This window comes from Sphaeramia orbicularis, chromosome 9, assembly GCF_902148855.1.
Source record: "Sphaeramia orbicularis chromosome 9, fSphaOr1.1, whole genome shotgun sequence".
Taxonomy (NCBI): Eukaryota; Metazoa; Chordata; class Actinopteri; order Kurtiformes; family Apogonidae; genus Sphaeramia; species Sphaeramia orbicularis.
The window spans coordinates 39,328,020-39,344,113 of NC_043965.1; the positions used below are offsets into that span (position 1 = coordinate 39,328,020).

General features: G+C 35.1%; 1 protein-coding gene across 10 annotated transcripts in view; it reads right to left on the reverse strand.

Moving 5' to 3' along the window:
* The window catches only part of citb (citron rho-interacting serine/threonine kinase b), a 105,844-nt gene that overhangs the window by 19,128 nt on the left and 70,622 nt on the right, over positions 1-16,094 (reverse strand). For 8 of the 10 annotated variants that reach the window (XM_030144412.1, XM_030144415.1, XM_030144416.1 and 5 more), the window contains 8 exons: positions 13,525-13,705; positions 11,272-11,360; positions 11,074-11,178; positions 8,408-8,577; positions 7,952-7,996; positions 3,977-4,057; positions 3,566-3,701; positions 655-794 (listed from right to left, as the gene is read on the reverse strand). In XM_030144412.1, the coding sequence (XP_030000272.1) occupies positions 655-794; positions 3,566-3,701; positions 3,977-4,057; positions 7,952-7,996; positions 8,408-8,577; positions 11,074-11,178; positions 11,272-11,360; positions 13,525-13,705 (947 nt within the window). The remainder of the gene's footprint in view (positions 1-654; positions 795-3,565; positions 3,702-3,976; positions 4,058-7,951; positions 7,997-8,407; positions 8,578-11,073; positions 11,179-11,271; positions 11,361-13,524; positions 13,706-16,094) is intronic. The other 2 variants (XM_030144418.1, XM_030144417.1) reach the window with 1 other exon arrangement.

Genomic DNA, 16,094 nt, shown 5'->3' on the forward strand with positions numbered 1-16,094 from the left:
CAAGAACATCCATATGAATCTTATTATTGTGAAGTAATTCTTCATTTACTTTGGGTATATCTTTTAGGCGTTTTTCCCCTGAAAATATGGCCAGGGTTAAACAGGTCAAGATGGGAACTTTCAAGCAAAGATCGGAAAAATGGATCATATTCAAGGACAGAAATTCTTGATATCAGATCAGGTACGGAAAAGCAGTCGAATGCATCAGGAACAGCATCCCCCCTTGTTGTATTGTGTGAGTTTCTTTTGTTGTTGTTGTTTTTGCACTGTAAAAGTGATTTAAAATATTAAAATAAAAAGTAAAAAAAAATACACTTATTTTTCTTAAGAAATTTCAGGATTTTTAGGTTATTCACACTTTTTTTGTGAAAGGATACTTTGTGCATGTAAACATTTTCAGAATTTATTTGTACTTTTTTCACTCTAAAACATAGAGAAAAGTTTGGAGTTGTCATTATTTGTTGGTTATCATGTTATTATTTGACTGGTCTGGTCTGGCCCCTGAACTAAAATGAGTTTAACACCCCCTGTCTTGAGTCACAGTCAAATATACCTGCTAACATTCATGCGTAAGTGGATTTATTTGTGCAAGAGTTCCACTAAATCTCAGTGAAGTGCATAAACTTAGGTGTAATGGAACAGAAGAAGACCTACTCTCCCAGCAGCAAACAGATGGCAGCCCTTCACCGTCTCAAAGATGTAAGGAGCCAGTTCAGACTGACTGGGCAGGTGGGACTGAGCCAGAGACTGCTTTACTCTCTTAATCTCCACCAGACATAGCGCCCTCTCATCCCCTGCAGAAAACACACACACACACACACACACACACACACACACACACTGAGCTCATGTCTCATTTGTTTCACAGTTAGAAAGCGGTTCACTTCCCGGTTCACCAGGGTGTGAACTACAGCTCACAGTTTCACTTTTCAGTCTCAGAAATGCCACATATGACATTTATTTATCCTCATTCCTATCAATAAGAATATGAATAATGATGAGTAAACCGCCGAGAGAAAGAGACACAGTTTATTTCAGTTATTGTAGCGCACTTTACTGCTGATTGAAAATATGTTTGATAAAGAAACAAATGCTGAGAAAAAAAATACAGATCTTTAACCCATAAAGACCCAGTACTACTTTTGCGGCACTTCCCGAATGAATTTTTCTCCCTATTTAACCATTTATCACCATTTATTATATATTACCCTCTGTATTTTGGATTTCTTCAATAAAAATCAGGTATTTTCCCACATTTCATTTACCGATTACGTAGATGTTCATAAAACGCTCAGATTAAAGGTAATTGTCAAATATCAGAAACAGAGAAAAATTAAGAAAACTTCAATAAAATTTATCATTAACGGAACATAAACCAAGTGTGTCCACCATTATTAACCCATAAAGACCCAGCACTACTTTTATGTCAGTTCCCAAATGATATTCTCTCTATATCTAATCTTTCTTAAGTGATGAATCACCATTTATTTATAATAATATCCTTTGTATTTTGTATTTTATCAGTATAAATCAGGTATTTTCATATATTTAATTCACTGATCATGTAGATGTTCATAAAAATTCAGATTAAAGGTAATTGTCATAATATCAGAAACAGAGAAAAATTTTAAAAAACTTGACTTTTTCAACAAAATTTATCAGTAACTGAACATAAATCAATTGTCTCCATGCACTGTCATTGATCCAACTCCATTGGTTTTACTGGTGAATCAATGTTGTAGAAGATGACAGTGTTTCCATGGTAACTACAGAGCCTCTGAACGTCCAAATGGGTCATATCTGATGACCATGAAAAGATGACAAACTGTATTTTACACCAGTGATTTACATGAAGTTAATAAATATCTTATATTGGTAGATGATTTTGGTCACCAGTGGTTGTTTGGGTCTTTATGGATGAAAATGTATCTGCTGTTTCTGACCATTTTGAAATGAAAATCTAATCACTATTCCTGTCATTTCTATTTCTGAAAATATGGCCCAATACATTTATGAAGCACGTTATTCAGCTTTTACATCATTATTCCAGTTAGAAAGAATCATGCATGACTCATACATTATAAATCCATTAGTAATTATCCTTTTTGGTAGCAAATTGACTGTGATTATGTGTCTGACTGTTTCTTCTGGCTGTTATTTTGGTCTAACTGTGATGCATTTGGTGACGGTGGTTTTGAAAAGTCCTACATAAATAGAGCTAATTTATTCATTTTTGTCTTTTATGTGATGATAATACAGAAAAATAGAAGCACAAGGCAAAAGCAATATAAGTAAAATAATTTAGAATTTAGAGGAGCTCATGTCTTATTAAGTGTAATTAGTGTCCTCTTCTACATTAAACAAAAGTTGATTATCATTAATAAGATAAGATAAGATAAGATAAGATAAGATAAGATAAGATAAGATAAGATAAGATAAGATAAGATTGATCATTTATTTCGAGCATGTGCAAAAAAAACAAAACAAAACAAAAAAAATGAGCATAATAGATACACAATAATAGAGACTATAGAGAGTATGTAGATGTCTACATACAACATATATAACATTATAATATTGTTGTAATAAATGTATCAATAATATTACCTTGATATTAACCTTTTCTGTTTTAATAGTGATCCAACATGTATTATTATTTAAGAGTAAAGATAAGGTAAGAAAAGAAAAGATAAGAAAAAATAACACAAGATAAGATAAGATAAAATAAGTTAAGATAAGTTAAGATAAAATAAGATAAGTTAAGATAAGATAAGATAAGATAAAATAAGTTAAGATAAGTTAAGATAAAATAACATAAGTTAAGATAAGATAAGATAAGATAAGATAAAATAAGATAAAATAAGTTAAGATAAGTTAAGATAAAATAAGATAAGTTAAGATAAGTTAAGATAAAATAAGATAAGATAAGTTAAGATAAGATAAGATAAGTTAAGATAAGATAAGATAAAATAAGATAAAATAAGTTAAGATAAGTTAAGATAAAATAAGATAAGATAAGATAAGCTTGATCATTTATTTTGAGTATGTGCAAAAAAAAAACCCAAACAAAAAAACAAACATAAACATCTACCAGTAAAAACAGAGACATAATGTATATATACGACTACATTTACACATATACCTCTAAACATCTAAACATATATTCAGGTCGAAAAGGAGAGGCCAGAAGTACAATTTATTTACTCCCACCCCCATTGACATGTTGCTTAGTATAAATTTGTTCAGTGGCTTCCTGTCTGTAAGTGTAATATATATCATATTATAATATTGTTGTAATAGATGTATCAATAATATTTCAGTTTTGATAATGATCCAACATGTATTATTACTTAAGACTAAAGATAAGATAAGATAAGATAAGATAAGGTAAGGTAAGATAAGGGAAATTTACATTATTGCAAATGGCAGACTAAAGTGCAGCAAATGATCAATAAAATAAGTAAAATTAAAAATAAAGAGATAGAATAAAATAAACAAGACATAAAAACTCAGGTCACTGAGATAGATGTTCATCACGAAGGACAAAAACAAAGTGACATCTCACCAACAATCATCAGAAGCTTCTCCTGTTCTTTGATGATGTGAATCTGAAAGACTGATCCCAGTCCAGGGATGTGAGTCAGGGAGTTCTTGATGACATTCAGGGCGTACAGACCCTCTTCTGAGCCCACCAGAACTATCTGCAGCACAGAAAAGAAGAAAAGAAAGATGGAGCACCATAATTATTTTGGTGAACATGTTGAAATTTTAAACAGGAACAAACATTGGCGGTGAGCCCTGAGCATCTGCTCTGGGCTCGGTGTCCTTTCATAAATGACGATCATTACTGCAGCCGCGGGTAGAAGTGGAGTCTCATAAAACAGACATCAAAACGGCATCAGATTCAAATGTAAACATAAAGCAGCATTATGTTTACATGTGTATTAATGAACATGGAGCCTGAAGACGCCTGTACCTGATCTGTGAGGGGAAGTGTGCAGTTAATGTCCAGCCGATCGTCTCCCTCCAGCTTCAGGAGAGAGTTTCCAAGCAGCTTCTGGAAGAGCAGAGAGAAGTGAGGGGTCAGTGGGGTCACGACCTCCACGTGACCTCAGAGGGGCAGCAGGAGCAGGACAGAGGGGGCTGGACGGCTGCAGCGCAGAGTGCAGGTTAAAACTGTGTCAGACGTGGGACCAAGTCACAAGTCATGTTTCTGAATAAAACCATGGCTTGTCTGAAGTCAAAGTGAGTCCATTTAGTTCCTTCTGAAATTCACAGTCTATGTTTTTACAACATAGTCTTATATATTTAAATGATTAAATTGGTTATATTGTTTAGTATAGAGAGTCTGGTTTCCACCGGCTCGATATGTAAAGTGTCATGAGATAATTTTTGTTATGATTTGGCGCTATATAAATAAAATTTGATTGATTGATTGATTGACTGATTAGTTTAGTTTAGTTTAGTTTAGTTTAGTTTTAGTTTAGTTTGAACATGCAACAAAACAAAGGAATCCTACTTAGTCTTTACAAATGAAACAGATTATAAGAAAACAAAAAAAACAAAAACCTGTACATATACATGAAAACGAAATACGACTTCATTTGCACATTCGAAAAGGAGTGGGAGGAAGTATAATTTATTTAATCCCACTCCTTCTCCACAAAACAGTCTATTGTTTAGCTTCCTATTAGCATAATATGAAAAATCAAGTCCCTATTGTAGTTGTACTAGTATTAGGAGTAGTTATATAGTTACAAATAAATATAGAACTAAATTACAGATCCTTCTGATCATAACTCAAGTCACATTCATGAACTTTTAGGGAATGTAATCAGTAATGTGAACTGACGTTTTTATGATCTTTCATCTTTTTTGCCCACTTTAAAACATTTTGTTAGAAAAGTAATTTTCTAATTCATAATATTGAAATAATAAATATAGGTATTCAATTTTTAATACAAAAACTAAAACTGTCTAGAAATCCAAACAGTTAATATCACATGTTTAAGGAGCTGATGAACAGTGTCTGAACTCAGAGGATCTTTATGTTAAAATCAGTAGGTGAATTGATAATTTATTTAGAAAGCTGGTCCAATGTTTGGACCACCAAATTTCACATCACATACTATGCAACCAAATGTACTTAACATGTGTCCAAAATGTCCTCTATAAAAGCCTCATGACCTTCATTTAGAGCCAAAGAACAGGAACACCTCATGCAATATATACTGTATCTTCACTATTTGACTACCAACCTCCACCTGAAACATGTCATTTATCTAAAACTGAAGCTGTACCCTAATGTTATCATCTAGATTTTTAGTTTAGAATGTGTGTTACCAGGGACATTTCTATGTCTCCAATAATTGGCTGGCACAAAATCCCACCAAATCTCAGAATAAGTGATACTAATAAAGATTCACAATAAGAAATAATGTGACCAAATGCACCAAAATTGGTCGAAAATGCCGATTTTGTGAGAAGATGGCATAGATGACGCCACAACTCCACCACTGACAGCCATGTGAAAAATCCTTTGAAATCCTTTGAAAAATATTTTGATTCTGCATTTCATTGCCTTGTACCTGCGACATGCAATGACAATAAAGTTGAATCTAATCTAATCTAATCTAATCTAAAAATCCAAAAATCGTCCTTTCTAAAGTACATTCTTACTACTCATCCACCAGAAGTTGTTGGCAACTACCTGAAAAAGCCTGAGAATCAACCTCAAATGTCTGAAGGAGTCAATTATCTACATGTTTTAAATGAAGGGAGGCTTATAGTATAGTATAGTATAGTATAGTATAGTACAGTACAGTACAGTATAGTATAGCGAAGTATAGTGAAATATAGTATTTTTTTTTGTATAACTTATGTAAGTGTAGTGTAGTATAGTGTAGTATAGTATAGTATAATACAGTATCGTATAATATAGTATAATATAGTATAGTATAGCATAGCATAATATAGTATAGTTTAGTATAGTATAGTATACTGAAGTATAGTGAAGTATTGTATAGTATAGTTTTTTTAGTTTCGCTTATGTAAGTGTAGTGTAGTATAGTATAGTATAATATAGTATCGTATAATATAGTATAATATAGTATAGTATAGCATAGTATAATATAGTATAGTTTAGTATAGTATAGTATACTGAAGTATAGTGAAGTATAGTATAGTATAGTATAGTTTTTTAGTATCGCTTATGTAAGTGTAGTATAGTATAGTATAATATAGCATAGCATAGCATAGTACAGTATAGTGTACTATAGTGTACTATAGTGTACTATAGTGTAATACAGTATAGTATTGTATAGTATAGTATAGTATAGTATAGTGCAGTATAGTATAGTACAGTATAATATAGTATAGTGTAATATAGTATAGTATAGTATAGTATACTGAAGTATAGTGAAGTATAGTATAGTATAGTTTTTTAGTATCGCTTATGTAAGTGTAATATAGTATAGTATAATATAGCATAGCATAGTATAGTATAGTGTACTATAGTGTACTATAGTGTAATACAGTATAGTATAGTATAGTATAGTGCAGTATAGTATAGTACAGTATAATATAGTATAGTGTAATATAGTATAGCATAGCATAGTATAGTATAGTATAGTATAGTACAGTACAGTATAGTATAATACAGTATGGTATAACAGTACAGTATGGTATAGTATAGTATAGTATAGTATAATATAGTATAGTACAGTATAATATAGCATAATATAGTATAGTAGTATATTACATTGTCATCACTCATTTATCCATATAGTTGTGATAGTGTTTATTCTATAGTTCCATAGATGGTAGAGGTTTCTATTATTGGTACTAACAGCTGCAGTAGTAGTATATTCACTGTTAGTACTTGTATTTGTAGTAGTAGTATTAACAGTTATGGACACTTGTTCTAGTTACTGGTAATTATACTAGTAATGAGCAGTTCTAGTTTTTAACAGTTGTAGTGTAGTTAGCTGTGCATCCATATGTCCCCCCGATATCTCTCTCTCTCTCTTTTTTTTTCTTCAACCCTCTCTCTTTAACCTAAACTGGTCATGTCAGTGTTGTTCCTTCCACTGTCACCAAGTGTTTGCTCCTGGAGGATTCTGTGGGTTTCTGTAAACTGGTTTAAGAGTCCGGTTTAGACCAGCTCTAAATGTAAAGTGTCATGAGATAACTTTTGTTATGATGTGATGCTTTATAAATAACATTTGATTGATTGAGTGATTGAGTGATTGATTGATAGTATGTATCTTATATGTAACTGTAGTGCTTTAAATTTCCTGCAGTGGACTGAGTTTGGGGTTTGTCCTCGAATCACCAACAGGTTAACATCAGCAAAAATAAAGTTTATCACATTTATCAGATCCTTCTCATTTAACAACTGACTGACTTTACAGTTGGTTTACTGTAGGCAGACAGATCTTGATTTGTAGTCTGTAAATGTAAATTAACTTTGCGGTTGTGACTTGTGTCTCAGAGATGAGTCAAAGTCATATCACTTGAGTCCCAGTCTCTACAGAGTGTGCAGGGGGGGGACAGCAGGGTCAAAACAAAGACGAGTACACGAGTGGGTGTGAGAACCCACAGTGTGATCCCTGGTCCTCTGGACAGGACGGCTGAGGAGGATCATCCCAAAGAGGATCAGACCTCTTGGTTAGGATTTGTGTTAGAATACAGGACACCGAAGACAGGGAAGAATCCGTCAGCAACATTCAGACTATTACACCGACACAGTGTTTGTACAGTAAATGACAGTGTAATAAAAGAAGACAGTGAGAGTGAGGAGTGGTCACAGCAGGTGAGGTGAGAGCAGGGGGGAGATGACGACCAACACAATGACACACACATGCACTACAGCGTGTTCAGTGGAGGATGTGCAGTGTGTGAGGGTGTGAGGATCAGTAGGTCTTGTGTCTGCATCTTAGTATGTGTTTACCTGGACCAGAGGAGACAGAACCATTTGTCTTTTGGACACAGCAGCCTATGTGTGCAATGAAACCCAATGGAATGGGTAGAATAGAGCAAATCAACAAAACATGCCCATATACCGGACATACAATGTGGCATGATGAAAAAGCAACAAACAGGGGTGAGAAAGACAAAGAGAGAAAGAGAAAGAAAGAGAAGAGGAGAGAAGAAGGGGACAATTAACGACACATAAAAGTGACATCAGGGGTTATCCATTAAAAAACTCCAAACATTTCAATCTGGACGCATTAGTCAGGTAAATGTGCTCCTCATGAATAGCCCCCTTACATCCAAACAGGGAGTTTTACAGCCGCAGTCATCTGTATGGCTGCGGTCGCAAACTTTTATGATTTGAGTCCAAAGACATCAAGGACACAGAGAGCCGATCACCCCGTTCGTCCCTCGGCTGCTCAGAGATACTCACTGCGTCGGCCTCGGCTTTTTCCCGAGAGGCTCGACCCGAGGCCACCACCGACTCCATGACAGCCACCCAGCGCTGTTTGTCTGGGAAACTGGGAGCCATGAAGTAGATGGCCTGTCCGGGCCAACAGGGGGTGTGACAGCGGGACTCCAGCTTCAGCACGTAAGGAACATCTAAAACACATGGAATTACTTTAAAAATAGGACGAAATAAAACTATGTAAACCAGGGGTGTCAACATTTTTTTAGTTCAGGGGCCACATACAGCCCTGTAGTGACCTGAAGTGGGCTGGACTAGTAAAATAATTACAGTGATTGTGAACATCTGCAAAATATCCTTTAAAATAAAGTGAACAACATGAACAAACACAAACAACATTAAATTTGTTAAGAAAAATAAGTGCAATTTAAAAAATATTATGCCTCATTTTATCATTTTCTTATAGATCACAGTGGATCTACGCATACACAAAATATATAGTAACAGGCAGAAAACCATTAAAAAGGTTTAACTTTTGCACCTTCATTGTCTGTTTATTGTTTCCTCAACCCCCTGCTGTTTATGGTTCTATTCTATTCTATTCTATTCTATTCTATTGTAATTTTTTCCCCCCATTGTGTTCATTTTGCACCTGGGGCCTCAGAGTTTTGTCATTTCAGTTTTCTGTACGCTATAATACAGACATATGGCAAAACTAATAATAAAGCTGACTTTGACCTTTGACCTTTGAAAATTGCACTTTCTTTTTGTAATGAATCTCTGGTTGGTCATATTTGTTGAGGTTATTCCCATTTTTTGTGAAAGGATAGTTTGTAAAAGTAAACATTTTCATGTAATTTTACTTTTTTTACACTAAAACACAGAGAAAAATCTGGCATTGTCATTATTTATAGGTTATTATGATAGTATTTCACTGGTCCAACCCATTTGAGATCGAACTGATCTGTATGTGGCCCCTCAACTATAATGATTTTGACACCCTTGACTGTTAAAATCTTCAGTGTAAGTTCTGCATTTCACAAATTTATCCCACAGACAGGAGTTTGGACACTTTGGTGAGCCCGTTTTGGCCCGCGAGCCCTATGTTTAACACCCCTGGTATAAACTTTTAACCAGGATGAAGAAGTACCAATGTATTACATCAGTTTGAACTTCTTTACACTGGTTCCATGTTTGAGATTACACTTTTTTTTAAGACTTTATATATAACATGTTATACATTGGCTCTCCATATTCTGGTTCCAAACTATATTTTAGACTGTATCCACCTGTGCACCTGTCCAGGATAAAAACTAAAGGGGACAGATCCTTTACTGTCAGGGATCCGAGACTCTGAGCTGCCTGAGGCATTGTCCATCCTTAAAACACACTTTTGTTGTAAACCATAATCTTTTTCAGGTTTCTGACACCCTCTAATGACCCATAAACAGCTATAAAAACATTTAAATCTCATTAAAATCTGTCATGTTGTCAGTATCAGCAAATTCTTTTTTTCCTCCATTTAGTTTAGAGGAGTCTTTTTTTGTGTGTACACATTTCAACATGTATATTTGGCACTTGCAGTCAGTATTATACTTTGTCCCATCAGAAGCCTTTGGCAGATCCCTTTAAAACATTGAGCAGAAACACTGTAGGAACCATTTTAGGCTGAAAACAACACAGTGAACTGTGGAATGAAGTGGGAAAATGTAATTTAAGGCAAGCATTTAAAAACAAGCAGGCTTTTGATAGTACTTAATATTTGAGTTGGTTCAGTAACTACTTAAAATACTGAATCTCACTGAATCGCAACATTCTGTTGAAAACACAAGCCTCTAACCAGCATTTATCTCTTTGAAATTACTGTTTTACCTATTTAAGATAATATCATAAGGTGGTGTTGAAATAGCAGTGAAAGGCACAAATCCCCTCTTCTTGACATTTATAAATAAGGCCTATTGGGATTTGGATTGTGATCATTTATCATTTTGAAGAGGCAGGTCTATAGAAAAAAAAAAAGTCTGAGAAATATTGATGGAACATGTGCAGATTTGCAAAAAAAACATTCAAGTTCACTTAGAAATTAAGTAAAAGTTCTTCTCCAGTTTAGAAATATGAATGCATGAAAATAATTTATGTATTTGATGAATTAGAAGAGAGTCAATGTTATATTATGTCTATAGTAGTGCAGTCTGTTATTTTTTCACTGTAGCACTTTGAGATTATTTTGAATGAAAAGTGCTTTATAAATGCAGTGTATTATTATTATTATTATTATTATTATTATTATTATTATTATTATTATTATTATTATTATTATACTGCTTAAGGTTTCACATGTTCTATAAATACACAGCACTGTTCAATAAACTCTAAATCACACAGGGATTAAATTAATCCAAGGTAGAATGACACAAACCATTATAAGAGTGTACCAGCGGTGTAGCATCAGTGTAACAGCGGTGTAACAGTGGTGTAACATCAGTGTAACAGTGGTGTAACATCAGTGTAACATCAGTGTAACAGCGGTGTAACATCAGTGTAACAGCGGTGTAACATCAGTGTAACAGTGGTGTAACAGTGGTGTAACATCAGTGTAACATCAGTGTAACAGCGGTGTAACATCAGTGTAACATCAGTGTAACATCAGTGTAACAGTGGTGTAACAGTGGTGTAACAGCGGTGCATACCTGACTTGGCGGTGTTTGGAAGCTCAGACGCTCCAACTGCTCCATGAACCACCACTTCTCCATCCGACAGACAAAGGTCAAACTCCTCCAGAGGTTTTACTGAGTCTGTGAACCGAATACAGAGCAAACAGGGCTGTAACTGGGGCCAGTATTTATCAGGTATAAAATGTGTGACTCTGTGAAAGGAGAGTAGATAACCTTCTCTGGGCTCGATCTCATAGAGGGACACTTTAGTTCCATCCAGGATCACATACTTCCTCTCCCAGCCCTGGCCTCGCTTCCCATTCCTGCAAACACACGACACAACAGCGTGACTACAGAGCATGCTCAGAAGGACGGGCAAAGAGAAACGCATTGTCCTTACAAACAGAAGGTAAGTTCCATTAGCATTTGTGTTTTATGTTACTTTATAATTCCACTCCAGAAGTAAATATTGCACTTTTTCAGTCTGACAAATGAAGGCAGATAAAGATTTTTACACAGTGGTTTCTGTAATAAGCTTTTAAAATACAATATTTTATTTAAAGATTAAATATCTACTTTTGAACTTTTCTGTCTTCTGATGTTTTAATAAAAGTAGCGTGTATTCTGGTTCTCATTTCACATGGCTCTGAGTTATTTAAAACTCCATCACATACTGGTTTTTCTCTCTAAAATTCTCAAAGGTTTTAACTTCAATAAATGCTGAAATTACCCAATATCTCACCAAAAATTAAAGATGACAGAACAACAGAAAGTAATTCTTTCTTCTACATTAATTATGTGATGAGCCCTGTAGAAACCAATAAGTAATTGCAATAAAGGCAATAGTGTAATAATTTGGCAATAATGTAAAGAAATGTTTGTACCAATAACTTGTGTGGTTATTATGTTACTATCCAAGCATTAAATAATCCTTAGAAAATGTAATAACTGCAGCTGATAATGGTTTTCTTGGAAATAAAAGTTTTTTTTTTTTTTTTTTGCACTTTTTGTGCACTTTGCCCATCAAAATTAGGCATAATGGATGGGATTAAGGGTACATCCCATGTAGCTCTCACTCTCCTTAATTATGGTTGTAAAAGCCAATTTGAGAATTATTTGTTGTACAAAATCTTTATTTAGAAAACTGTGTATTTGTTTAAATATGTAAATTCATAATTTCATGTATGGAGGAATATTATTATATATAATATCATTCTTTACTGTTTAGTGTATTTGGTCATTAGATGATGAATGAATATGTCAACTATGCCATCGACTAAACCTGTTTTGGATGCATAACTGCATTAAAACTGCCCCCCCCCCCCCCCCAAAAAAAAAAAAGTCCAAGAAATGCAGTCATATTTAAACATTATTATCATCATTGGCTGTACTTAATACATTTTTAAAGGATTTTTTTTTAATGCTAGGGCAATAATGTAATAACCAGCCAAGCTATTGATGCAAACATTTTACTACACTATTGGAGAGTTATTATATTATTACCTCCGCCAAGGAGGTTATGTTTTTGCCAGGGTTTGTTTGTTTGTCTGTCGTTTGTTTGTTTGTCTGTCCGTTAGTGTGCAACATAACTCAAAAAGTTATGGACAGATTTGGATGATATTTTCAGGGTTTGTTGGAAATGGGATAAGGAAGAAATGATTAAATTTTGGTGGTGATCGGGGGTGGGGGGGCCCACGGGGGGGTGGGGGGTGGGGGCGCAGACCAGAAAATTTCATCAAAATCTGTCCATAACTTTTTGAGTTATGTTGCACACTAACGGACAGACAAACAGACAGACAGACAGACAGACAGACAAACAAACCCTGGCAAAAACATAACCTCCTTGGCGTGGGGGGGCCCACGGGGGGGGGGCCACTGATCAGCCTTGGCGGAGGTCTGCGCTCTCCGAGTGCTTCTAGTTGGCTTTATTACATTTTAGATTGGCCAGAATTACTGTGTTATCAGTCATTGTTACATTACTAGTTGCTACAGAGCTCATTACATGATTAATGGTAGAAGAAAGAAGAAAAACACTTCTGATGGAGAAATCTGTTTTTAATTTCTGTTGTTTTATCCCAGTCTTTGATTTTTGATAAGCCCTCCAATGTTCCTCTAAAAAATGGATATAAAGTAAATCAAACTAGTTTATTTTCCAGCAAAATCAACAGTAACATTATGAGACAACACAGATGCTTCACTACTAATTATCTAATGTTATCATATATAATAAACCGGTCATACTTCGACTACATTATAGTGTAAATATTTGAACAGATACTACTTTTACTTAAGTAGGACTGTTAATGCTATAACATAGTCATTTTTCATGGCTAAATCTGTGCTTAAACAATCTCAATTCTTCTTCCACCTCTGTGAAAACACCTGCCTCAGTGTTATTTGTCATAGGTTCAAGTGTGTGAAGCTCCACTGGACACATTTATCCAAAGGAAACCAAACCCCTGCTGAGTTAGAGGATCTGTCACTGACCTGGGCTGTTTCATCCAGCCCTCCAGGTGCATGTGTCCTCCAGCCTCTTTGAGCTGCTGGCCAGGGGAGCTGCCTTTGTCTCGACACAGACCCTCAGACAGATGCAGGGAGCAGTCGCTGGACATGCCACAGGTGGCTGGAAGGCATGGGGAGCATTTTGGGTGGCACAAAGCGTGACATTCTGGAGAAGGAGGAACATTGTTAAAGAGCAACATTGCAGGAGGTCATGGTTCCTCTCCACAGGTCTTTATGGTACAAAAAGAAATACACTAAGAGACTACTTCAACTATCCACACCTGAAGCCCTGAACCTGATGGAAAACCCCTGGGATGGGATCAAAAAGATAATGGTTTCAATCCATCACAGGCTGAGGGTTGGCATTTTGTGCCAGGACTCACATAAACCACCAACAGCAATGTTAATAGAATAGAATAGAATAGAATAGAATAGAATAGAATAGAATAGAACAGAATAGAAGAGAAGAGAAGAGAAGAGAAGAGAAGAGAAGAGAAGAGAAGAGAAGAGAAGAGAAGAGAAGAGAAGAGAATGGTGGAGACTGACTGAAAATCATAGTAATTCCACTGAATATTGTGTTGTGTCTAAATTACAACTTATTGTTATTATTATATTATTAATTTGAGATTTTTATGAAAAATATGCAAAAAATGCACACTTTTTATCCAAATTACCAACCATTAAAACTATACTTTTCACAAACTACAGGTTTCCAGTATGTTTACATTTGATGTTTCAAGAACTAAAAGTCATGCTAAAATGATGCGATAGATAGATAGATAGATAGATAGATAGATAGATAGATAGATAGATAGATAGATAGATAGATAGATAGATAGATAGATAGATAGATAGATAGATAGATAGATAGATAGATAGATAGATAGATAGATAGATAGATAGATACATAGATACATAGATACATAGACTTTATTGATCCCAAACTGGGAAACTGTGATTAATTGTGATTTATAACTAGGACTCATTATGTAATCATTGGTCAAAAGTGATAATTGATGTGTATAAATAGGATTAAAAAGGGGAATGTGTCTGAAAACAAAATGATCCCAACTTTATGGACAACAGTAATAACTTACAATTTTGGTACAAACTTACCAAGAGCCTACACTAATATTTCTAATAAGTCTAAAACTCCTCCCTCCTATGTGAAACTCCCATAATTCCACAGTGATTTCCCCTCATGCAGCCTCTCTTGGTCTTAATACTACCTCACTAAAGCCTTTCTGCCACAGTCGTCCTACTGGAAACCCCTGCAGACTAGGGGTGTGCATTGGCAAGAATCTGGCGATACGATACAAATCACAATACTGGGATCACGATATGATATATCACGATATATCATGATACTGTTAAAAGACAATTTTTTTATTGTTTTTTTTTTTTTTTTAAAGATTATTTCCTGGAAGAATGAAATTACACCAGAAATATGCGCAATACTAAACACATTTTTATTTGATCACAACAGGATATAATGCTATATCACAAAAATGTTCCTGAGTTAAAACTTAAATTATGTTTTACAGACATTACAGTGTAAGATCCTGTTCAAATGTTCATATTCTATCAGGTCATAACCAGTGTTGGGCAAATTACTCTTAAAAAGTAATTAGTTCTAGTTACTAGTTACTTTCCCAAAAAAGTAATTGAATTAGTAACGGAATTACTCCTTCATAAATGTAATTACTTACCAGGGAAAGTAATTATTGCGTTACTTTTTTTGAAAAACCTTCAAATATGTAAAAGTATACTGATTTTTGAGCATGTTTCACGGGCCAGTTGCATAGAGTAGAACAGCAGACAGGTACTGAATACCATAACTGTGGCGAGGCTGGGGTCCACCAGGGCCCGGCTATTCCACCACATAAGTGCATATCTGCATTTATAAGGAGATGGTCCTCCAGTTAATCCCACATCTCCACTTTTTTCAGTTGCTCCTCCCTGATCCAGCGGTAAATGTCTCCAGTCCAGTCAGTCAGACTCACTGATAACTCTTCCCCTAAATTAACTGCACACGTAGCTGCGTTCAAGCGGGGTGTGCTGGGACAACTCATACTCGGAGATGTCATTAGTCGTTCAGGTGAAGGCAGCATGGACAACTCAGACTCATGTGGCACACAGGTGAAGCATGAAAGCAGTGTGGGCAATTTGAATATAAGAACGGCTCGTTAATGAACGGCTCGTAACGAATCGGTTCTTATCATTCACTGAAAAGAGCCGTTCAAAAGACTTGACTCGTCTGCGAACGTCACATCTCTCGTGCCTGGCTGAGCAAGCCAGGACAGATAACAGCTGTTAGATATCAGTGCATTGTAACGCACCACATTTCACTGCCGGTAACGGTAACAGCGTTCTAACGTTTCAAATAGTAATTCATTAGATTACCCGTTACTGGAAAACAATAACGGTGTTAGTAACGCCGCTGTTTTTAATGCTGTTATTCCCAACACTGGTCATAACTAACATCATAACATTATTTTTGAGCAATTCCAACAAAGGAACTAACATTATTTAACAAAAGAGTGTTAAATAATAAT